This window comes from Polypterus senegalus, chromosome 17, assembly GCF_016835505.1.
Source record: "Polypterus senegalus isolate Bchr_013 chromosome 17, ASM1683550v1, whole genome shotgun sequence".
NCBI lineage: Eukaryota > Metazoa > Chordata > Cladistia > Polypteriformes > Polypteridae > Polypterus > Polypterus senegalus.
This window is the reverse complement of record NC_053170.1, coordinates 1,779,007-1,804,584: the sequence shown is the minus strand read 5'-3', so window position 1 is coordinate 1,804,584 and position 25,578 is coordinate 1,779,007. Positions and strand designations below refer to the sequence as shown.

Here is a 25,578-nt window from a genome sequence, read left to right as displayed (position 1 = left end):
CTGCTGCTGCACAAAAAGTTGTCAACAGATCAAGAAACTGACCGACGCCATGAATGGAAGGCTTATGACTGTTATTGAAAAGCAGGAGGGCTATACTGGGCACGGATTTATTATTTTTTTTAAATGTTTATTTGTAAATTTTGAGTTGTTTATTATTCTCACTAACAGATGAAAACAAACAAGTGAGATGGGAACATTTTCATTTTTCCTTTAGTTGCATAATAATTCTGCACACTAATAGTTGCCTGATAATTAGTATTGTTAATAATAATTAATATATAAAATAATTAATGTTGTTTTTTTATCAGCATGCTGCTGTTGAAGTATGTGAATTTCCCCTTGGGATTAATAAAGTACAGGGTGGTCCAGATCTAATTATGCAGATCCAGATCGTCTGGATGACTTTGATTTATGCGGGGAAGATTCCAGTTCGGCGCAAAGACGATTCTTCATGTCGTCAGTTTACACACTTCTCGATGGTCCGGGAGTTTTTGGGTGATTTTCTGTGTAATAAACTTAAGTTATAGCGTAATGAAAATTGCATAATTAGATCTGGACCACCCTATATCCATCCATCTAATTGTGCACACATATGTATTCCCCTGATGTTGTTCACACTCACATTTCCTTTGTAAAACATTCACGTTACAGGTTTCTTAACATTTTGGACTGACTGATAGCACTGTATTTGTTCCATATTAAAATGAATCCTCAAAAATACAACTTGCTTAATAATTGTGCACACAGCACGGACTTACACAGCTAGCATTCTATGAACGTCTAAGGACAGCTCATTAAACCCAAAGCTGTTTAGGCAGAGGTAACATAAGAAGGGGTCTTACTGTGACATTAACTGTTTAACTGCAGTTCTCCTAATGTCTTTAACGTCTCACTAACAGTGGTATCAAGTACCAGGGCAGGTTACCAAGAAGAGAAACTGAAAAGAATTCTGGGAAAACCTGGTAAGAAATAAACGAATCCTGTGTGTGACGCCAGTAAAGGAGATGCACACTATTTCAATTAACTTTCTTACCCGGACTAAACCTGCATTTAACTTTACTGACAATGTCAGAAGAGAATGTGTTGATTATCTGAAAACAAAAATAATTTATAAAAGACTCCTGAAGCTGCACTGGCCTAATAAAGATTGGCTTACCAGGAGGTCGTTTTGTATCCAAACTCTAAATCGGCTATGGCTGTTATTAAATGTTGACCTAAAGGAGACAAAGAGCAACCAAAATTAATTCAAAAGAAGCCACAAAGCCCACAAAAATGCACTTTTGCTAACAGGCAAGTCAAATGTCAATAGGAAAAGTGCCAATCCCAAGTAGAATTCAAAGAGCCAACAGATGAGGGAATGCTCGCATATAGTTTAAAATTCTTTCTAACCATTTTGACTGTCTCTTCACCACAAGCAGAATATCTAAGAATTTAACTATACTTTACCCTGTTTAAAAGAAAATGAACAAGGAATATTCAATTCAAAAATACGCATTCAAACAAGAAAGTGAAGGACTGCACCAGCATGCATCTGTAAAAGGAAAAAAGAAAAGGTCAAGGGTATTGTTATGCCGAAAAACACAAAAGGAAGCTTCAGCCGTATAGCCTTCCAAAATGCTGTGCCGCTGACATTCTTCTTTATCTTTCCCATCATGGAAATAACTTTTTCCCTTTGTGACAGTGCGAGTCCTGCTCCATGCTCTCCTCCTTATCTGGGAGCCTCTCGAATCCGCCACCGTCGATAACGTAACCGGATGAGCGTGGCAGATGGGGACAAAGTATATGCTAAGCAACAGGATGGTGCAAAGTGCTTTTACTACGCATGTGGCGGACACCTGGAAGAGGCAATGCCTCCCCCGGGACACAAGAGGGCAGCCCACCTGATTTGCATCAGGGCCGAGGGACTTGAGCTTGGAAGGTCAACCCTGTTGGGCGCCTGGACGATCCTGGAGCCTTGGATTAGCACTTCTGCCACACCAAGAAGTGCTGCCGGAAGATCATGAGGAAGTACATTTGGGTGAACTATAAAAGGGACCTCCTCACTCCATTCTGGGAGCCGGAGTCGGGAGGTGGAGGACGGAGCTTGCGAAGGGAGGAGTACAGGCAGCAGAAGAAAAGAAATAGAGAAAGAATAGAGAAAAAATAGAGACAAAGAAAAGGACTGAGCATATCGTTGGTGATTTGAGGGGCTGTGTGTTGAAATGAAGAAAAATAAAAGCATGAGTTTTGTAGGTGTGCCTCTTGTCTGTCTGTTTGTCTGTGTCGGGCTGGGTGGCTGTCACATCCCCTACAGGTGTCACACACACAAAAAAAAAAATCAAACCAGTTTGTGTCCAAAAGTAAGTGCATTGCCTCCAATAAATAAATAAATAAGCCATAAGAGCAGTAAAACCTGTGAGATAAAAAAAAAAGATTTACAGGAAGACTAAAGTCCATGTCACAGCTGGAAGGCGCAACACAACAGTCTCTTCAGCTCCCCCAACGGCTCATGTCTGCCAGATCACTCGGGTGGGTGGCGGCGGGGCGTTGCAGTTGTCCTCCCATCTTCCTTCACGCCCACATGGCCGCCCCTTGAACCCCTAGGGTGGACACCACCTCGATTGTATCCACTCTTCCCAGAATTGTCAGTAGCCACGATCCACCCCTAGAGCACCAAACCCTTATTCCTAACGACCAATCTGCCTTTCTCCATGCTGCTGGCTCTCCACCCGTTGCTGTTCTCACGGCTCTTACCTTTTTTTAGTTCTCCGTCTTTTTCCCCCTCGGCCGGCCCGTATTCATAAGGCTCTGTGGGCACAACGTCTCAATCTGGCACCACAGGAAGCCGATGAAGCAACTGAGAAAGATCACACCCTCACGTGCAGGTGCCACTCTGCCCCAATTACTTCATCCACTCCCCGCGCCTGCGAAGGTGCGCCCACGGAAACCAACACGGCCGATAGATTATTTAAAAAAAACGGAGCCGTGGACCCACTATACCACACCCCTCTCTCCATCAAGCAACATATTCTTTGTACGTGGGTGACAATCAGTTTTCACATATCAATGTGTGCATCAATCTTGTACATGCACAAACCAAACCTGACATAGCAGGACTCGGCTGTTCTATTCCGTGCCTTTTCAGACAAAAAGAAGGATGGATTTGAGAAGCTCAAAAGACACAATCGACCAGAGACAAAGCTCTCTCTCTCTTTCTCTTTTGTCAGGATGTGCGACTTATCTTCATTTCTCCAGTTTTGATGTCACTACACTGGTTACCTGCGTCATTTAGAATTCACTTTAAAATACTGCTGATGGTTTACAAAGCCTTAAATAATCTGCTCCATCTTATATATCGGAGTGTCTGACACCTTATATTCCAAATCGTAACCTTAGATCCGCAAATGTGTGTCTGCTTAGAATTCCATGAGCTAAACTTAAAAAAAAAAATAAAAAAAAAAAAGTGGTGAGGTGGGCGGCCTTCTGCTGTTATGCACCTCAAATCTGGAATAGCCTGCCAATAGGAATTCACCAGGCTGATACAGTGGAGCTCTTTAAAACACTGCTGAAAACTCATTACTGTAACATGGCTTCCTCATAACTTCATCTTAGTTCAATATACAGAGCATCAGGATTTAACTAATTATCATTATTATTCATGGTGGCTCCAAAATCTGTACTAAGCTCTACTTTCTCTTCTGTTCTTTTTCTGTTTTTTTGCCACCTAATCAAAGCACTTTGATGTCCCTACATTGATGGATTAAAGGCCAGAAGTCCACATGACCGTCATCATCAAGTTCTTCCATGAGAACCCTGAATGCCATGAGGACTGATTGAGGTCATTTATGTCAGGTAGAGGGGGCTGGGTGGTCTCGGACCCCTTGCAGATTTCATTTTCTCTCCAGCCGTCTGGAGTTGTTTGTTCTGTCCTCCCTGGCCATCGGACTTTACTCTTATTCTATGTTAATTAGTGTTCCCTTATTTTAATTCTTATTTATTTTCTCTTTTGTTTCACTTTGAGCTCCATCATGTGTATGAAAATGTGCTCTAGAAATAAATGTCGTTGTTGTTCATACCGTTACCTGAACAAGTCAGTGTTGCTGTACACACACACACTCGACGTGTGTTATGCTAGGCTTTGTTTTTTTTTTTTGTGGTTTAAAGTTAACACCACATCAGAAAGGATGAGTTGCTCTTATTTCCTCAAAACGTTTACGTCTACAGTCATACATCCTATTATGGGATATCATCTCCTGTTGAATTCTGCTCTGTACTTGTAATATTTCTATTGCACAATTATATTGTATCGAGGATGACTTGTGTCCTGTTCTGTGTATTGTGTTGTGTTTATATGTCATGTTTGTTAAAATGGCCAAAATCCTTAATTATTAACCACTTCAATTTTGTAAACTGTTATGTTCAAAAATGCTTACTTTGTGAGATTTGTCCTTCCTGAGCCGCCTTACAGTGGGGTGTTCCCAGTCTGCCACAAGTACAGTACATGCAGCAAAGTTCATCCTGCCTGTTTAAATAAGCCAATGGTAGCAGAGCCGGTAAGCTTATATGTGTAAAGTGTTACTGTTCTGTGCTGCGGCTACTTATAGTTTAAAGCCGTTACCAAATTCTTTGTTATTTGTGAGCTGAATATAATGCCTCTGTACTTGTATTACAACGTGATTGTGAGAGAGCGAGAGAAAGAGGTTAGGAGCCCACACTGGTACAGCGCACTGCCGTACCCACCACATGACAAACAAACTCAGGATCCCAGATTAGGACCCGAGTGCAGTCATGCGACACCACAGCACCAAATGAGTTCAGATGGAGTGGAACCAATGTGAGGTTTTTTTATGGTGGCTGGAGTGTGCCACCAACCCTGGGGATTAGAGGGCCTACATACAGGGCTGGATGCAGATTAACGTCATACCCAGGTTAAGGGCCTTGGCTCCAGAGTCACTTTTCACATTTACGGGATTCGAACCGGCAACCATTCTTATTGCCAGTGCAAATCTCTAGCCTCTGAGCCACCACTCTGCCCCAATAGTTCTGACACCCACTGCACATCCAACCAAGCTGTTAAGGGGGGTCTCTCTGCCTTTTCTGAGGTTTCTTCCATTTCCCCAAGGGTTTTCTTGTCTTCTTAGAGAGTCAAGGCGGGGGGGCTGTCAAAAGGCAGGGCCTGTTAAAGCCCATTGCGGCATTTCTTATGTGATTTTGAGCTTGTCGAGGATGCCAGGGGCCACGACCCGGCCGGGATGCCTTGAAGGACCGGAAGTGGGCGTGTGCCCATCTGGGATCACGTGGGGGCCGCCTTCCTGGATGCTTTGGGGGCCACGGGTACAGGGCATGGAAGCCCCACCCTGTAGGGGCTCGTGGTCACCGCCAGGAGGCGCCCCTATGCCTTCGGGACTTGTGACCTCAGCACTTCAGGCACACCTGGAAGTGCGGGTGGGGGAGATGGTGTTGGGGGAAGAATTAGATGGACACCCGGAGAGCTCCTGGGAGAACAGCCGGCACTTCCACCACGCTGGGGCGTGGCCAAGAGGGGAATGCCGGGAACCACCTGGAGCTCATCCGGGAGCGTATAAAAGGGGCCGTCTCCCTTCATTTACGGCTGGAGTGGGGTGGAAGAAGGACAAGGCACGAGAGAAGTGTGGAGGCAGCCCGAAGAAAGGCATTGTGAGGCCAGGACTGTGTGTTGGGGTTTGGACTGGGTCTGAGTGACCATTTATTGTATATATTTAGTAAATAATAAACGTGTGGCAGTGAAGAACAACATGTCCGCCTGTCTGTGTCCTGGTCGGCTCCACAAGCTGTACAAAAATAAATTGTATTGTATTGTGTGTGTGTGTATATAAGCAGTGTGGAGTGGGTGGAGAAGAGTGTCAGGAGTGATTTGTGGCAGACGGGTATCAGCAAGAGTGACAGTGAAGGTCTACAGGACAGTAGTGAGACCAGCTGTGTTATATGGGCTGGAGACGGTGGCACAGGAGACAAAGCTGGAGGTGGCAGAGTTAAAGAGGCTAAGATTGGCATTGGGGTTGACGAGGATGGACAGGATTAGAAATGAGGACATTAGAGGGTCAGCTCAAAGTCAAAGAGTTGAGATTGCGTTGGTTTGGACATGTGCAGAGGAGAGATACTGGGTATACCTGGAGAAGGATGCTAAGGACAGAGCTGACAAGTAAGAGGAGAAGAGGAAGGCCTAAGAGAAGGTTTATGGATGTGGTGAGAGAGGACATGAAGGTGATGGGTATAACAGAACAAGATGACGAGGACAGGAAGAGATGGAAGAAGATGATCCGCTGGCGACCCCTGACGGGAGCAGCCAAAAGAAGAAGTACTATTGCATTGTGTATATAGAACGCATTTGCTGACATACAACAGTGATAGTTAATGTGTCCAGTGGAAAGGACAGGTGATGAGAATGGGGCAACATGAACTAAATCATTGACTGACAAGGAGTGGCGAGTGAATTTTTCATAAGGCATCTTTGACCATGGTTAACCCTAAAGGGCATAAAAGTTGGATTTACTGGCTTAACACCACTACTACTGGATGAAGCTTAACCTGAAATTTCAAAGGCACTGCTATGCATTTTCACACACAAACTGTGCTTGCTCACCGAATTTTGCACGAGTGAGATGACAAAAAAATATGACAAACAGCTGGGCACAAGTGAACTGCCTAATAACTCATGCAACGTACATAACCAGTGACTCCCCAAGTATTGATATTGGCAGACAGGCTGCCCAGTAAACTCAGCTTCAATGCCCAGTAATCAATAGGCACCGACTCTAGGAGGCAGGAGGGGATGTAAGGATACTGCGGCATGTAATCTTAAAGCAAACTGAATTCATTTATTAAACCACTGGGAATCTGTGAACGGGGTACACTGTAACCAGTCTGATTTACTGTGCTGCTCCTCTTTTTAATATGGCATTCCTTATACCGACTGGCTGCCCAGACAGGCAGAGACAGACAGATGAATGGAGTTTTGTTTGTCTCAAGAGGACATTTACCTTTTGTAGAAGCTCAACAAATACAGAAATATTATAACAAACAACAATAAGTTGGCACAGTGGCGGCACTGCTGCCTCATAAGGAGGAGAGTGGGGCTCACATCCTGGGTGCTCCCCGGGTACGGTATGCATGTTCTCTTCATGTCTGCACGGGTTTCCTCCCACAGTCCTAAGACAGGGGTCCTCAATCACCGTCCTGGAGAGCCGCAGTGGCTGCAGGTTTTTGCTCCAACCCAGTTGCTTAATAAAAAGCACTTATTGCTAAAGTAACACTTCTGCTTCACTTTAGTGATTTTGAGCCCTTATTGCTTCATTTTGTCTTAAACAGCTATTTGAATTGCTCCTTATTATCAATAACATGCAAATGACAAGAGAGAGCAGCATTTCTCCATTTAGCTTCTTTACATTTACACCCGTGTGTGTTTATCTGCACTATTGGGTTTAATTAAATACTTGGAAGAAAAATGAAGAGAAAAAAGTGAAGGACTGAGAATTACTCGTCCATTTTAGCCTTCAAATCATTTGCATGATAGAAAGGGAAAGAAAATCTAGGATATGAGAATGAGCTGACAGAGCAGAGTTAATTTAATTTCATAGCTTGTTAGTGCTGTATTGGCAAGAATTGCTTTCTAATTAAGCAACCAGGTCAGAACAAAAACCTGCAGCCACTGCGGCTCTCCAGGACTGGGATTGAGGACCCCTGTCCTAAGACATGAAGGTTAGGTGGACTGGTGTGTGTGTTTGTTTACCCTGTGATGGAGTGGCACCCTGCCCAGGTGTTGTTTCCTGGTATGCACCCAATGACTGCTGGGATACGCTCCAACTGCCCTGTGACCCCGGCCCTGCACAAGCAGGTTTAAAAAACAGATGGATGGTGGCAACAAGACCACCCTGAAAAACACACAAGAATTACAAGGACCTCACTCTCTGATTAACTCATTAGCAGAGCACACTGCTCCATACACACACACACACACACACTTCATAGTGAGAAGTGCGGTGCAGAAAAAATTGTAAAAGTGCATGCATAAGAAACACACAAGAATTACAAAAAAGAAGATCTCACTCTGTAATGAATTCATTAGAAGTCCTCATCGTCTTACTTGTCAGGTGTCTTTAAGCGCAGCTCCTCACTACTTACAGCTTCTTGGTTTTATAATTCAAGGGCAGGTCTTGTATATTTAGGATGTTCTTCCTCACTTCCAATGCACTTAACTGTAACAAAACTTCCTCAAACCGACTTTATCCAATTCAGTATCTCAGGAGGGGACCAGCGCCTTTCCTAGCAGCACTGGGCAGAAGGTAGGAACTGTCCATGGATGGAACATCAGCCCACCGAGGGTCCCACGCACACACACACAGTTAACATCAGTTAACATAACCTGCATGTAGTTGAGGATGTGGGAGAGAAATCCATACAAGACATGGGAAGAACATGCAGGAGACACAAGTAACACAAACTGAGAGGATTTCAAAGTTAGTACGGCGGATTCATGAGACAGCAAGAGCCACGTCTGGGCCACTGTGCCGTGTTATGAGCGCCACCTTTAATAATAAACATTAATTAAACAGTTAATCGCAGTAACAGCACGTTGAGGTAGTGCCTTATCTTAAAATTTGAAATGCTGCATACTTAACATGTTTAACAATACAGTATTGCTAAATTGTATTCTACAGTTTAAAAAAAAAAAAAAAAAGTCCAAACAAAAGGAAGCCAGATTTGGGCGGTTTGAGGGGCTGATGGGTACCACATATCAGAAGAGCGGCCCAAGAGGCCCGACACCCACCTGAGTGCTGCTGCATGTGGTCAAACCTGCGCTCCCAGTCAACTTTCATATGCGCTTCACATCCCTCCGGCAGCGGTGAGGTCACAAAATGAAGTGCGTCTGCTCCCTGGCGTGTGACCCGCAGCACGGGAATGTCATTCACTACCCCTCGATCATCTGGCTACAAGAGGTCAAAACAGTGCTTTCTGGGAATCAGGATGCATTTGTGTACGTTCCAATCAACAGACACAAGAACAAATGAAATTACAATCAAATGAGCAAAAAATAAGTAGAAACTGATGGAACATCACAATCTGCTGCAAAAAGGATAATAAACAGACGATAGCCCGACAGTATCATTTGTGTTATTTTACTACTTGTAAAGCACGTGGAGCTGCACCTTTGCATGAAAATGTGCTACAGAAATAACCGCTGCTGCTGATGTTGTTGTAACATTCACCATTACAGACTTAGTTAATCCAGGTAAGGGTCACAGTGTGCCACTGGGTGAAAGGTGGGAACCAACCCAGACCGGCCAGGGCGAGAGTCCATCAGAGGGCCCACTCATGTCCACACCACCACCACTCATACAGTATCTCTCAAAAGCGAGTCCAGCCCTCACATTTCTGTAAATATTTTATTCTATCTTTTCATGGGACAGCACTGAAGATGTGACACTTTGATCAAATGTCAAGTAGTCCGCGTGCAGCTTGTGTCACCGTGTCAATCTGCTGTCCCCTACACAGCCATTGATGTCTAAACCGCTGGCAGCAAAAGTGAGTCGCAGATCCAGGGCTCTCAGTGCATACAAAGCATATAAGGACAATACATCTATACTAATAAAAGGCAAAGCCCTCACTCACTGACCGACTGACTGACTCGTCACTAATTCTCCAACTTCCCGTGTAGGTAGAAGGCTGAAATTTGGCAGCTCATTCCTTACAGCTTACTTACAAAAGTTGGGCAGGTTTCATTTCGAAATTCTACACGTAATGGTCATAAATGGAAGCTATTTTTCTCCATATACTGTAATGGACGTTAGCTCAACGGCCGTGGGGGGCGGAGCTGCGTGTGACATCATCACGCCTCCCACGTAATCACGTGAACTGACTGTGACCGCAGTACGTAGAAAAGAAGGAAGAGCTCCATAGAGCGCCGAAGAAAAAAACACATGCAAGCTTATTCATAAGTGCAGCTACTGCGGAAACAAAGCACGGTGTAAACCGTAAGTTTAAATTAAGTTTATGGACACGCTCCTGCTGCCGTTTGTCATGCCCACGACGGATACCATATTCACGAGATACAAGTTTAATGAGAAGACACGAGGTATAAACGAGACTTTGTAACGGAGTTTAAATTGCAGTAGCGAGAAACTTTTAAGTGCCGGGTCTTAGCTAACATTAAATAAAGCCGCTTGGTCACATTACAACCGGAGTGCTGAACTGACAACGTGATATATAAAGAGAACTTTAATAATCATAATAAACGAACAATAAAACAGCGGAGAACCCGTGGATTATATAAAAAGGCAGCTTTCTTGGCAAAGCAAGGAAAAAGGATGGCTTTATATGTCGTTCATTTATAAAAGAGCGGAGAAGCCGTGTAAAGGCTGCTTCACAAAAAAACAGCAGAGCGCCTTATATGAGCAGGCAGTTAGCTAAAGAAGGGAATCAATAAATATCTATAATCGTAATAAACGAACAAAAAATAGCGTACAAGCCGCGGATTAAATAAAGGAAATGGGTACCTGAACAGTAAAGTAAGTCTCGAATAGCTACTTAATAACTATAAGAATCGTAATAAATGAGCAATAAAACAGTACAGAACCGCAAAGCAAGGAGAAACGACGGCCTTATATGGCGTTTGTTTATAAAGCAGCGGAGAAGCCGTGTGAAGACAGCTACACAAAAAAACAGCAGAGCGCCACACTCTGAATGTATTCCTCGCGTCCCCGTTATACCCTCTGATCTCCCATTTCAATTCAAATGCCTGCAATTTCCAGTAAGGCTCTGCTTCGCGATGACAAGTAAGAAGTCTCAGGGACAGACACTACAAAAGGTTGCCATTGATTTGAGGCAACATTGCTTTCCTCCTGGACAAAACTAGACGTCGCATTCTCAAAAGTAATCTCAGTGCACAGCTTGGTCATGTTACAACCGGAGTGCTGAACTGACAACGTGCTATACAAAGAGATCCTTAACAAATAGTTATTGGGATATTTTCCCTCAGTTTAAAAAGGTTTTCTTTTCTTCTTATTTTTATATATATATATATATATATATATATATATATATATATATATATACACACATATATATATACATACTGTATATGTATATATATATATAGAAAATCCCCGCGCTTCACAGCGACGAAGAACTGCTTTTAAATTTTTATTAAGAAGAAAAGAAAACCTTTTTAAACTGAGATATATATATATATATATATATATATATATATATATATATACACACACATATATGTCTGTGTGTGTGTGTGTGTATATATATATATATATATATATGTGTAAATGTGTATATGTAGATATGTATACTGTATATGTTTGTCTGTGTGTGTGTATGTATATAAATATACTAGCAGAATACCCGCGCTTCGCAGCGGAGAAGTAGTGTGTTAAAGAAGGTACGAAAAGAAAAGGAAAAATTTGAAAACAACGTAACTTGATTGTTAATGTAATTGTTTTGTCATTGATATGAGTGTTGTTCTCATATCTATCTATCTATCTTATATATATATATATATATATATATATATATATATCTATATCTATATATATCTATCTATCTATATATAGATACATATATATATAGATACATAGATATATAGATATATATATATATATATATATATATATATATATATATATATATATATATATATATATATATATATATATATATCTCTCTCTATCTATCTATATATATATATATCTATATATATACCCACGCTTCGCAGCGATGTCATGTGTTAAAGAGGTTATGAAAAAGAAAAGGAAACATTTTAAAAATAATGTAACATGATTGTCAAAGTAATTGTTTTGTGTATTTGGCAGCGTCACAAAGTTTTTTCGTAGCTGCATCAGAAAATGTACCACAACGCCTGACACGCCTCCTTTTTAGTGTTTTCTCACAGCTTGGATTGTTGCTGTCATATATATATATATATATATATATATATATATATATATATATATATATATATATATATATATATATATATATATATATATATATATACACACACACACACACACACATACATACACATACATATCTTCATATCTATATACATAACTACATATACACATATACATTATATATATATATATATACATACCTATCTACATCATATATACACATACATACATACATACATACACACACAAATTATATATATGTGTGTATGTATGTGTGTGTATATATATATATATATATATATAATGTAGATAGGTGTGTGTATTATATATATATATATATATATATATATACACACACATACATACATATATATACACATACATATACTTGTGTGTATGTTTGTATGTGTCTATATGTGTGTGTATAGCTTTGGTCACTGAGTGCAAGGGAAAAATAAAATATAGTCTATAAGTTATTAAACAGTAAAACATTAACGTTTTAAGAAGTACAGGTACATTGAGCACTACTGGAGTGGTTTCAGGTAAACTATATTTTAAAGACTGTGTAACACAACAGGTAAGTAACTAACAGCAGCTAAAATGTATATGGATCATCTCTCGGTAGTAGATCCCTTTGAAAGGCGCTACACGACGGCTGTGGTATAGAAATTACATTTTCTATGTGAACGTTCAAATTTGTGCCTCTGGTAATGTGCCTTACCGGCATTTAAAGAAAATTAGTTTTGTGTCCTCTGCAGTGTTAAGAGAGAAAGGCTTTGGTTTGGGATAAAAGGGAAAAAGGTGTAAAGAAAGGAAAGTTGCCTTTTTCTTTTATATAGTATATATACTATACATATATATGTGTTCGCTGACGTTATGTTCGCCTTGTGTAGACTGGTGAGACGTCCCGCCATTAATCGGCTGTGATGGCACTGTCAGTCCTCTACTCGTGTGCGTGTTTTCATAATCCGAGGTGAGAACCTCATAATCGTATACGTGCAAAAGAAAGTGTGAATCGCCTTAATATTATTTTGCCGTGGTGTAGAAAAGGGGTCCCGTGTTTGCACTTGTCTGGGCTATAGCGCAGGGGGGAGGATGAAAAATTAAAAGTGCTCACTTTGACTTAAGGCAGAAGCGCAGTCAGCGTCTCAAAGGCCGGCACAGCTATGCACGCGCTGGCTGCTCGACTTTTGCAGGGCAGGAGACCACAGTTTTGCAGACACGCTCATGATATCAAAAGTCTCAGCTTTGGAGGTCATTCATATATATATATATATATAGCAAAATCCCGCGTCGCAGCGAGAAGTAGTGTGTTAAAGAAGTAATGAAAAGAAAAGGAAACATTTTAATAATAACGTAACATGATTGACATTGTCATGAGTGTTGCTGTCATATATATGCCTGCCTAAATAAGTCACCCTCGCTTTGCTCTTACTTTATTTACCGCTCATTTAATCATGGCTAGTGGCGGAAAAATTATAAAATGGAAGGAGGATGGCTTTACCAAAACAATTATTGATGGCTTAATCGATTATTCATAAAGCTTGAATTGGTGATGTTTTTCTGTGTTAACCTCATATTTTTCAGACTTCTTCTCAAACTAAGGTGGTGCGAGGGTAAAATGAATCGGGATGCGCTGATCAATGTAATCGTGTACAGTACCAGGAAATCATGCATTGACAAAAGCTCCCTTTGCTTGTAATGCAAAGTGTGATTAAATGCATTATTTTTAACGCGTTATGGAGCACATGCATCGAAGCTTCTCAGCTGTGCTTGTGCTAAGAAAAGGAAAGATTTTAAAAATAACGTAACACGATTGTCAATGTGACCTTTTGTAAGTAGTGCCTGGAGGATTCAGTGTGGAGAAACTCTATAGAGACAGCGTGTGTATTAACTTGTGGATTTTTCTGTGAGTATTTGGTGGCAGCATGACGAAGTTGCTTCGGAAGACGGCGTTAGCCGCGGAGCTCAGCTCAGACCGAAATTAGATGAATGGGAGGGGAGATGATGACGTGACTCCCCCACCCGCCTTAACTGTCAATCCCCTACAAACACAGTCTCTCGAATTTGCATAAGCACACCCCTTCACCTACAATTTTAACTTAGTTATAAAGTGATCAAAACTCGCGTTTATATCCTCGCCCTCTCATTAAACTTGTATCCCGCATTACCTGTGGGCATGTGAAACGCCAGCGGTAGCCTGTCTATGAACTTAATTTAAAGTTTAGGTTTACACCGTGCTTTCTTTCCGAGGTAGCAACACTCATGAATATGGTTGTATATGTCACTCGCTCGCTTCTTATTGTTTCGCTGCCTTCTCAATTATATAATGCATGTTTTCTTCAGCGCTTTTTGGAGGTCTTCCTGGTTTTCTACGCACTGCGTTGACAGTCAGTTCACGTGATTACGTGGGAGGCGTGATGATGTCACACTAAACTCCGCCCTTCCAGCTCAACTCCATTACAGTTAATGGAGAAAAATACCTTCCAGTTATGAACATTAGGCGTAGAATTTCGAAATGAAACCTGCCCAACTTTTGTAAGTAAGCTGTAAGGAATGAGCCTGCCAAATTTCAGCCTTCCACCCACACGGGAAGTTGGAGAATTAGTGATGAGTTAGTGAGTGAGGGCTTTGCCTTTTATTAGTATAGATGACAGCAACACTCATAACAGTGACAAAACAATTACATTGACAATCATGTTACGTTATTTTTAAAATGTTTCCTTTTCTTTTTCATAACTTCTTTAACACACTACTTCTCGCTGCTAAGTGCGGGTATTTTGCTAGTTATTAATGAAACGTAGACGACTAAGCAAAGAAGAAAGCAGCGCAGAGAAAACACTCAAAAGCATTGGAGAGACAAAAAAAGAAAAAGAATAATCGAGGTGCAAATTCAGAAAATAGGGAAAGTAATTATCAGCTCGGAACAAGTGGAATTGAGAAAAAAAAATAAGCAGGTCCAATCAGGCTCAAAATTAAAAGACAAAGCAGAACTTCATAAAGACGTTCACAAACGTTGGTGCTAAACACACGCAGAGCAGGTTAGAGATTAGGAAAGCAGTGGAATTCGAAAGCCTCAAAAAAAAAAAAACACAGCACGATACACATGTGGAGAAAGTTTAAGAATATGAAGGTAGGAAAATTAGAAAGTATAAAAAAAGAAAGTAAAGATCGCAAACAAACGGAAATTCTACTTGAAAAAGGGAAAATAATCACCATGGACCAGGTGTCATTGAAAATAAAGGAGAAATAAAAGGCAAAGAGTAGAAAACAAAGTAAAACATCATAAAGAGGTTAAAAACAAGGGGGCCAAACACATGCAGAGCAGGATACAGAAAATGAAAGCAGAAAAAAGTGACAGGGTCAAAACAAAGACAGTAAAGATTGCATTAGCGCAAAAACAGAGAAATTATTACTCGGAGAAATAACGAAAAGGCGAACCGAGATCAAATATACGGACACAGAAGTATGTAAATATTGTCTTTTTTGAAGTTTAAGTCAGAGAATTTCAAAAACAGAGTTTACCTCACGTGCAATGATTAGTTACTTTGCAAAAAAAATATGATGAACTGCTGATGAAGATGAAGATCGTTTTGTCTGTGCTGAAATTCAAAACAGAGACACCTGTCCTGAATTAGGGTACAAAGTCATTAAACACACATGTCTCACGGACCTCATTTAAAAGATTTAGCACGTTGGGACTTGTTTTTACAGAAGTTCTGAAATAAAAGTGAAACAAATGAAATAGCAACAATTCAAAGAAAAAAAAAATCTTAAAAGTGTGTATCCACAAAAACAAAAATGGGGGTTGGCGAGCAAAGCAAGCAGTGGACGAAGCCCCCATGTATATTAAAGAACCATCAACAACAAATCAAATCTCTCTATATATAACTGTCTGCTTTTCACGGATTTAGATCAGGTTTTTTTTTTCTAGAATTTGCTTAAATTTTTGCAGCTTCTCTCATTGCGCTAAGAATCAGAGTTCGCTTGCATGAGAGAAATATTCACGCTAATCCGAGAGAGCGGCTGCAGGCCGAGGGGAAGGGGACGCGTGATGTCAGGAGTGGGGCCCTCGTCGCTGTCCCGTTTCAGTACTCGTGGGTGGAGCTGCGGGGGATGGCTAGTCAATAATGAATTGTCAATAGTCAATGAATAGTCAATAATTCAATCATGAAGAATCCACTGCATCCACTTAACAGTGTCATTTCCAGGCAGAGGAGTAGCTTCAGTGACAGACTTTTGTCACCGTCCTGCTCCACTGACAGACTGAGGAGATCGTTCCTCCCCCACACTATGCAACTCTTCAATTCCACCCAGGGGAGTAAATGCAAACATTAATTTTATTTTAATTTTTTTCATTTTTATTACTATTTAATTTAATATTGTTTCTTTCTTTCAGTATACTGCTGCTGGATTATGTGAATTTCCCCTTGGGATTAATAAAGTATCTATCTATCTAATAATATATTGAACAATTATTATAAAAGTGCCAGTAATGGCGCACTGCTAGAACGATAACGTACAGTGAACCCCCTTGACTTGAGCATTCCTACTTCTCAGACTCTCTCTCTGTACGTTTACCATTCGTTTGCTCAGAGGTTAATGCACTTGCTGTTCCTGAGCATCTCCTCTTTTCTCCACTCTAACTGCCCACTTCTTCTCTTCTTCTGTCAGCATCTTTTCACGTTAAAGCTGATTCAGTCAGTGTTTGTGTTGCAATTACTTTAATTTTTCACTTAAGCTGGCACTTTAATCATTCTTGAGGCAAACTGAAGACTTCAGATATGAAGACGTAGGGGAAGTGACGGCGAAGGTGGTAGAGAATGAGAACAGCGCCCATAAGCATGAGCCACATGGCCACCCTGCTGCCGAGAGTTGATTCTACAATAAAATAAAATAAAAATAAAAAAAGAGGAATAATTCCAAAACCCTTAACTTTTAATATAAAACTGAAAGTGCAGAGTTTCAGCGTAGTACACGTGTACTGCAACAAAACTGAACTCCTGCAAACTGGGACTAAAGTGCGACTTCATAAAATGAGCTCCTGCTCAGTCCATCTTGGCGGTGATCTCCTCAGACCTGCCGCTCCTGCACAGACTCTCGGTGTCGTTTGTGATTCCTTCCTCTCTTATTCCGCTCTCATAAATCACTTTAAGAATCTTTCTTACTTTCACCTCCGTCACGTATCCCGTGTTCGCTCCTTCCTCTCCTTTTCGCTTGTCTCTGCTTTGATCACATCCCTCATCGATTATTGTAACTCGCTGCTGATTCTAATCTTACATCACAGCAGCAGCTTATTCAGAACTCGACTGTAAGAGTCCGGACACAAACCAGCAGCGGCGGGCACATCACACCATCCTGCTCCGTCTTCACTGGCTCCCCGCGTCTTACAGGATTGAATATCAAATCAAAGCCTTAAATGACCTGCGCCAAACTACGTCAGCGACCTTCTCCATCACGATGTGCCTGCCCACCCACTAAGGTCCTCGGATTCTGTGCCCCCCACTAATCTACACTCTATGGGTGACAGCAGGGCCTTCAGCTGTTTAGTGCCCAGACTCTGGAATGACCTCCCGAAATGAATAACGTCAGCGGACTCCATGAATTCTTTTGAATCTCATCTGTTCAGGATGGCTTTCAGCTCTACTTGACTTCATTATCCGTCTCTCAGTTTACCTCCATGTCAAGACGCTCATACCACCTGTGTGTGTGTGTGTGTGCGCCAGGCCATCAATTATGTTGTCTGTTAGGCTTTTTCTCTGAATTTACTGTCTTACTCTTCATCTATTTATCATAAGGTGGACTCTCGATTTTCAGACCCCCATTGTGTATTCAGACCTCACATTTTTACTTCCTGTGTGTAATTCTTTACATTTACTGACATTAAATTTCATCTTCCACAAATCTGCCCAAGCCGGTCTGCTATCCAAGTCCTTCTGTGATGACATAACGGATTCCAAATTATCTGCTAGTCCACCTATCTTGGTATCATCAACGTCACCAGCTTCTTCCTTATATTCCTATCTAAATCATTTCTAGATATTAAAAATAGCAGCGGCCCCAGCACTGCCCCCTGCTGGTCACCACTCTTCACATCGGCCAGTTCTGATGAGGTTCCTGGCACCATCAGCCAATTCTGCACCCATCTACAAACATCACCCTGAACTGACACTTCTTTTTAATTTGATGCCCAACCTTTCATGTGGCACCTCATCAAACATTTATTTCTGTCGCACATTTTCATGCAAATGATGGAGCTCAAAGTGCTTTACATGATGAAAGAGAGAGAAATAAAAGACAAAATAAATAAGAAAAGATAAAATGGAGAACAACAAATGAAATTCAAATATTGAACTGTACCTGGCCGCCACCTTCGGGAAAGAGGATTGTGTCTTTGAAGATCACGTGAAATCCTTTGACCGTTTCTTTCCTGCCATTGACTTCTAGTTTCTGCTCAGTGGGGATGCAGGAGACAACAGTCGTAGAAAACTGCAACCCAAACAAACACAAAAAAAAAAAAAAGACCTCGGCGATGAGTGACCATTCAGAACCCACTGCCGTCTTCTGCCAGGACTTTAAACAGACCATCGAGACGCAGCAGTGCCCCTCCACATTAACACACAGGTTTATTGTTATAGCAACAACAGCATTTATTTCTATAGCACATTTTCATACAAATAGTGAAGCTCAAAGTGCTTTACACAATGAAGAGAGAAAGGTTTCTAAAATAAAATAGAAGTAGGCAACACTAGAGTGGCATGGTGGCGTAGTGGGTAGTGTTGCCACCTCGCAGTTAGGAGACCAGGGTTCGCTGTGTGGAGTTTACATGTTCTCTCCGTGTCTGCTTGGGTTTCCTCCCACAGTCCAAAGACATGCAGATTAGGTGCACTGGCGATTCTAGTGTGTGTGTGTGTGTGTGCCCTGTGGTGGGCTGGCACCCTGCCCAGGGTTTGTTTGTTGGCTGGGATTGGCTCCAGCAGAACGTGACCCTGTAGTTAGGGAATATAACAGAGAAAAAAGTAAGATCTGATGGCTGGGAGGACAGAAAAAACAAAAAAAAAGAATCAAAGTTGAGTGTCTCTCTGCTTGGGTTCCAAGGCAGTAGAAGGCGTCTTACCTTAACATTTAAAAGAGTTTAATTCTTTGCATTTATTGAGCGTTTTTCTCACTACTCAAAGCGCTCAACAATTGCAGGTTAAGGGCCCAACACAGCAGAGTCCCTTTTGGCATTTACGGGATTCGAACCAACAACTTGCGATTGCTAGTGCAGATCCCTAGTCTCAGAGCCACCACTCCGCCTATCAGCAATAGTTACAAAGAAACGAGTAATTAAAACCAAGAAAAGCAGTCAATCGTTGTCACCATCGAGGGCCACTTCACTGGCTGATTTGCACTTTTTCTGAGGGTCACAGATGACGACGGCTATGCCGTTTACCTGATCAGGACCAGACCCCGATTACTTCAGAGTTTACACAGCCCCCCCACCGTCTTCTAGTTTTCTGTCACATCTCAAAGATGTGCACGTCAGGGTGACGCTAGACTGGCGTCCTGTGTGTGTGAGCCCTGTGGCCGACTGGTGGATTATTCCTTCACTCGAGCCCCAGCCTAGCAGGACATGTTCAAACTCCCCAAATTCTGTATCTGAACTGGTGATCTTGGCAGATGAATGAATTCCTGAACAGAAATCACAGATTTGGGGAGGAACTTCTTCCTAGTTTCTCGGTTTATAGAGCAAAGCATTAGGCTGTGGATGTGTTTCCATCCCTCCATACTCACAAGAGGCACAGCAGCTCTGTTCTGGCTTATGGATTCAATGACAAGGCTGCGGTCAGCGGGCTCTGGTAGGTGAGGGTTCTCTTTATGTTTTGTCTTTTTCGAATTTCTACTTTGGCAAAACCCAATTCCAATTCATACCCTGTTTTTATGATCAAATAATAATTTAGTTTCCTACATTTTTAAGTTCAGTTACCCATCAAGTCTTGCAGGCTACGTCCCGATTAAAAGAGAATTTGACCTTTTCGTTTTGTTGGGATTTTTTTGAAAGGCGAGCTTTGTTACAGCAAACCAGCTGAAGTTACCGAGTTTCTGGCACAGGCCACAGACGGGCCACTCATACAGAAGGTGCCCTGTAGGCCTCTTCAATTATAGAGCCTCTCGATATAAAGAAGGACCTGGCCAGGTTGGCATCGTGTGACACAGTGCTCACTGGGTAATGTTCGGCTCCAGAAGATCCTGTAAAAGCTCACGCTGGGCTTTTAACTGTCAAACTTAAAACTTCACAGACAGACATGACGACTGATGGCGAATGCTGGATTCTCATAATCCTTGTGCCACAACTGAGGTTGGAAATCCATTCTGCTGAATTTTTAATGGCGTTTAGTCGGTTACATAATTAGCTGCCTAATTTGTAATTTTATGATGTGTGTGATTTTCTTTTTTTATTATACTAACGCCGTTGCACCCTCTTATATTTTCCAGCATCCTATTCCTGGTGTTGGCACAGATTCCATTACATTGACTTACAGCTTTTTTTTTTTTCAGGAAACCACAATTGCTACTGGGCACTCAGACCCCAACATTTACAGTGGCACACGGAGCGAGAACGGCTTATGATCATTATGGCTTGGGCGGACAGACATTCACATTTTTAACACACCATGGACTGTCCAGGAGAAATTTATAAAATTCTGAAAATGTCCGGAATTTTGGCTGCTAAAATTAGAAAATCTCCATATCCTTATCTATCCTGAAAAAAGGCAAAGCCCTCCCTCACTCCCTCATCACTCATTTTCCAACTTTCCGTGTAGGTAGAAGGCTGAAATTTGGCAGCTCATTCCTTACAGCTTACTTACAAAAGTTAAGCAGGTTTCATTTCGAAATTCTACACGTAACGGTCATAACAGTCGACAACGTCCGCCATGTTGAACTTTCTTATTTATGGCCCCATCTTCACGAATTTGGTAGGCGGCTTCCCCGCTAACCGAAACCGATGTACATGCTTATTTCGGTGGTATGATGCCACTGTCGGCCGCCATTTTGAACTTTCCAAAGGTCTTTGTTACTTATGGGCCCATCTTCAAGAAATTTGGTACGCAGGTTCCCAATGCTAACTGAATCCTACTTACGTACATATATACGTCCATAGCCTGCAGCTCGGTCACCGTGTGAGGCGGCGTTGGGTCCCCCATCTCAACGCCTACCACGTTGTTGGCTGTCTGCCTATATAAGGCCGTCCGTCGCTCCGGTCTCTTCATTCCCTTCCTTGCTTGATTCACGTCTCCCTGCTGATAACTGCAGCCTTTTTATTTAATCCATGGCTTCTCCGCTGTTTTATTGTTCGTTTATTACGATTATAGTTATTGTGTAGGTATTTTAGATTTACTTTACATTGTTCAGGTCCCCATTTCCTTTATCATTCCCACTGTACCCCCATTAACATGTCTATCGAGGTGATCACCATCGATCAAAGAACTGTCACTTACCGAGTGGTTTCCATGCCCGGAGATGGCGCCTGCCTTTTCCATTCTCTGTGTTACGTATTGCACGGCCATATCAGGCTCACTCTTGATATCCATTGTGTCTTATGTATTGAATGACTGGCACAGGTTCAAGGTGTGGACTGATGACGTACAGGAGATAATTAGACTACACAGGAGCACTAGAAGAGTGAAATGCTTAAGCTCTTCACCTGTGGATCTGCATGTGAGTTGATGGCTGCCGCTGAATTGTTCGGTTGTTGCTCTCAAGTGTACCGAAATGGCCAAATATTTTACACCTTTCGACAACCGCCAATGCCTCTTAAACATCTTAGATTGACAGGTGACGATTTCAGTAGTGGACACTTTGATGTTTATGAATGTTTAAACTCTCAAAAGCTGGATGTGAAGTTATCGATGAAACCGGTTGTGTGCTTACAACACTTGACAGGTGGTGAATGTCACTTCAACATAAGTCCTACAAATACTGTCGTCATTGAAACAAACCATGAAACTCAAACCGATTATGACAGCAGCAATCCAAGCTGTGAGATTTGAGACAAGATTACTATTCACATGGCCGACTGTACGTTACATGCTCAAGAGTAAGCTCAGCGCACAGCCTGGTCAGATTACAACTGGAGGGCCGAACTGACAATGTGGGATACAAAGAGATCCTTAACAAATAATTATTGGGATATTCTCCCTCAGTTTCAAAAGGTTTGATTTTCTTCTTAATAAAAATTTAAAGGCAGTACTTCGCCGCTGCGAAGCTCGGGTATTTTGCTAGTCATTACTAAAAATTGAAAGCCTTACACCAATCAGCACTTGCGGAAGTAGTAAGCGCCCAATAATCTTCACTTCTATTCTGGTAGTAAACAGCACAGATATTGACAGGAATAATCAAAGTCTTTGCACTGTGAGAGGAAACCCACGCAGACACGGGGAGAACATGCAAACTCCACGTAGGGAGGACCCGGGAAGTGAACTCAGACGGGTCTCCTAACTGCGAGGCACTACCCACTGGACATGCAGGTTACAGGTGCATTGGCGATCTGAAATTGTCCCTAGTGTGTGCACGTCGTGTGTGCCCTGCGGTGGACTGGCACCCTGCCCGGGGTTTGTTTCCTGCCTTGCACCCTGTGTTGGCTGGGATTGGCTCCAGCAGACCCCAGCGACACTTTAGTTAGGATATAGCAGGTTGGATGATGGATGGATGATCAAAGTCTGTCCAACTTGGCTTTTTCACTTCATCTTTTGAATTCAGCTTTACCTTCTTGGTGATTAGACCATTCTTTATACATGTTGTTCCTTTACTTAATTATTTGTAATCCTAATTCAAGGTAACTAAGTTAAATTATAATTTCACGTTTTCTATAAGAGACCTTATTTTAGATTCTTCTTTCATCAGCTTGACTAAACAAGAAATTTTTTACATCTAAGTACTCATTCATGTGCGTCTCTCCGGAAAGTCCTTGGGTACCGTTGGTGTGACTTTGTGCTGCTCATGGAGACCCGAATGAGGCACATGACCTGCACTGTGAGGGAGCGTCAGTTACGGCACTATGGCCATGTGGCGCATTTCCCCCCAAGGGTGATCTGGTTCATAAGATCACCATTGTTGGGGATGCAGGCGATCACCCTTCCCTTTCCAGATTGCGACAAGTCCCGTTTTCCAGTCAGCTGGGATGATGCCAGTTTCCCAAAAGGAAGCAAAGATTGCTGGTAATGCCAGGAGGACAGCCTGACCACCAGCCTGGAGAAGTTCACCCCAGATACTAAAGATCCCAGCAGCCTTTCTCCCCTTCAGCTGGTTCATCACCTGTGCCATCTCGGTGAGATTGGGGGGTTCACAGCTAATTGGAGGATCAGCACCAAGAGCCGCGGACCAGAGATATCCAACGTCCTAGCCAGAGGATCAGCTTTGAACAACTGCTCAAAGTAGCCAGCCCAGCGGGTCACAACAGCAGTGTCATCCATAAGGACTGTCCCATCAGCCACCCTGACTGTGACTCTCCGAGGAACAGATTCAGATATACGTAATGCTTCGATTCGATGGAAGGAATGAACTCTGTTAATTTACGAGGCTTGACAAAATATTTAACAGGTTATTAGTCTGCCAATGACTGTGGCCATCATATAATTATATCGCTACTAAAGATTTATATCATTTTAAAAAACTATAAGACAGTATAAAGTGCGTATTATTGCATCACAGGGAAAGGCGTCCTCAAAAATCCTCATTTCCAGAGAAAGAGAGTTGGAAGCCCTAATTATGGTACAAATGAACTTAAAATTTGGCAGACAGCTGACTTGCTTATCCTCGTAACTGAGGAAATGGGCTGCAGAATTACAACCCGTAAACTAGCTTTGTCAATGACTCAACGGAGATTAGATAGCAAATTAAACGAACTATTTCCGTTCCCTTTGGTCCGGCTACTTCGTCTGGGCCACCATCACACGTGAAGCAGGTGCACAGACCGTGAGCCTGCGGGCAGCACAAAGATTGATGGGAATCTCGAAGTGGCCGCGTAGTGGACACCAAAAATGCGGAAATTCTTACCAATAAAACAATGAATGGGCGAAAAACTCAACCAGCAGCATTTTCGACAACAAAGGAACGCGCCGATTCAACGTGCATGGCGTCATTTTATTTAACATTCTGCACATCCCGCCGCGTAAGAAAGCATTCAAAACACGGGAGAGCTTTCAGAAGATTCGGCTTACACTGGCGTCCCGTTCGTTAACTTCACTTTTTGCAGACGGCTGTTAAGAACTTACGACTCTAGATATGAACGACATATCCCAAAGTCCTAAAGCAAACTCTAACTATTGGACGAACTAATAGTCGCGTTTTATTCTAGCCGACCTCTCACCTGCTGCCGATAGCATTCTCTCTGACACTGGTACGCCATGCTTCTTAGCGCACTGTGAAGACTATTTTGAGCGTGAGCCCCGCCTCTTCCGTGCGGCGAAGCCGGCCGTAACCCCGCCCCTTAGCGACTTCTAGGCGTCTCAGACGGGAGCCGCCAAGGGTCAAAACACCAACCCGACTTCTGAGCGCACAATGGATTTTTTAACGCGGTTTTAAGCTATCAATGAAACGACCCGCTTCTTCTGTATTTTACTGGCGTGTTTTTTACAAACTTGACGTAGTGTTGCGTGGAGCAGAGGGCGTTTATCCCTTTCAGGCCCTGAACTTTTACTTGTTTATTTTATTCTAAGCAACTACTTTTGATTGTTGGACATTCTTGTATCAAGTTAGCTATTCAGTTGTCGCTGTCTGTGATTTTTGTGATTAGCTGATTAGGGAAAAAAAATCTGATGTGTCCAATATATGCCTATCCCCACTTATCAATATGAATTTAAAATATAAAAATGAACTAATTCCTCTCTCTGTTCCAAAAACTATTTTAACAAATCATTGTTGCCAACAGAATTTAAAATAAATGAACAACAGTGATGCTGACGCACTAATCAAGCAAGATGTAAGAGATTTAATCTTAATTGAAGTTTTACCAGGAGGTCAGAACTACAGTGGGCACCAGCGAGTGGGCTAAGATCAACAAAAGGGACCTTTAGCCTGCATGGCACATGAGAGACAACCAAAGAGCAAACCAAAGGCCAGTACTTGGATGGGAGACCAACTAGGGTTGCTGCTAGAAGTGGTGTGGGTGAGGCCAGCAGGGGGCGCTTACCCTGTGGTCTGTGTGTGGATCCCAATACCGCCAGTGCAGCGACGGGCACACTGTGCTGCAAAAATGGTGCCTTTGGATGAGGTCCTGACTCTCTGTGGTCACTGAAGACCCCTTGGGCATCCTTTGTAAAGAGCAGCGTGTATCCCATTGAGGTCAGGTCAGGTTGAGGAGTAGGCACAGGTACAGCATGTCGCATGAAATGCTCGGAGTCCTGGTGGGTCCTGAGTACTGCCATGCAGCGGGCGATGCCTCAGCACCACACCAATTCTGATCCCCCAACAGGCCTGACCCCATTAAGGAGTCCTGTCTGTTGTCACAGAGCTGCGTGAAGTTTCCTTTGTTACAGTAGCTGGAGTGCCAGTTCTGCCATCAACCCTCATGATTTCCCTGCAAGTTGGAAGGCCGGATGCAGTTTAACGTCATACCCAGTATCCCGATATCCTGGCTAAAGTTGCCCACCTTAGACTAGTCAGTCAGGCCCCT

General features: G+C 42.4%; 1 protein-coding gene across 1 annotated transcript in view; it reads right to left on the bottom strand.

The window, feature by feature from the left end:
• aarsd1 (alanyl-tRNA synthetase domain containing 1) overlaps window positions 1-24,356 on the bottom strand; it is a 49,974-nt gene extending 25,618 nt beyond the window's left edge. The window contains exons 1-4 of the mRNA XM_039739913.1: window positions 24,274-24,356; window positions 18,282-18,410; window positions 8,786-8,945; window positions 1,157-1,214 (exon numbers count right to left, since the gene is read on the bottom strand). Of these exons, the coding sequence (XP_039595847.1) occupies window positions 1,157-1,214; window positions 8,786-8,945; window positions 18,282-18,410; window positions 24,274-24,312 (386 nt within the window). The 5' untranslated portion in view covers window positions 24,313-24,356. The remainder of the gene's footprint in view (window positions 1-1,156; window positions 1,215-8,785; window positions 8,946-18,281; window positions 18,411-24,273) is intronic.
• Between the last annotated feature and the right edge of the window lie 1,222 nt (window positions 24,357-25,578).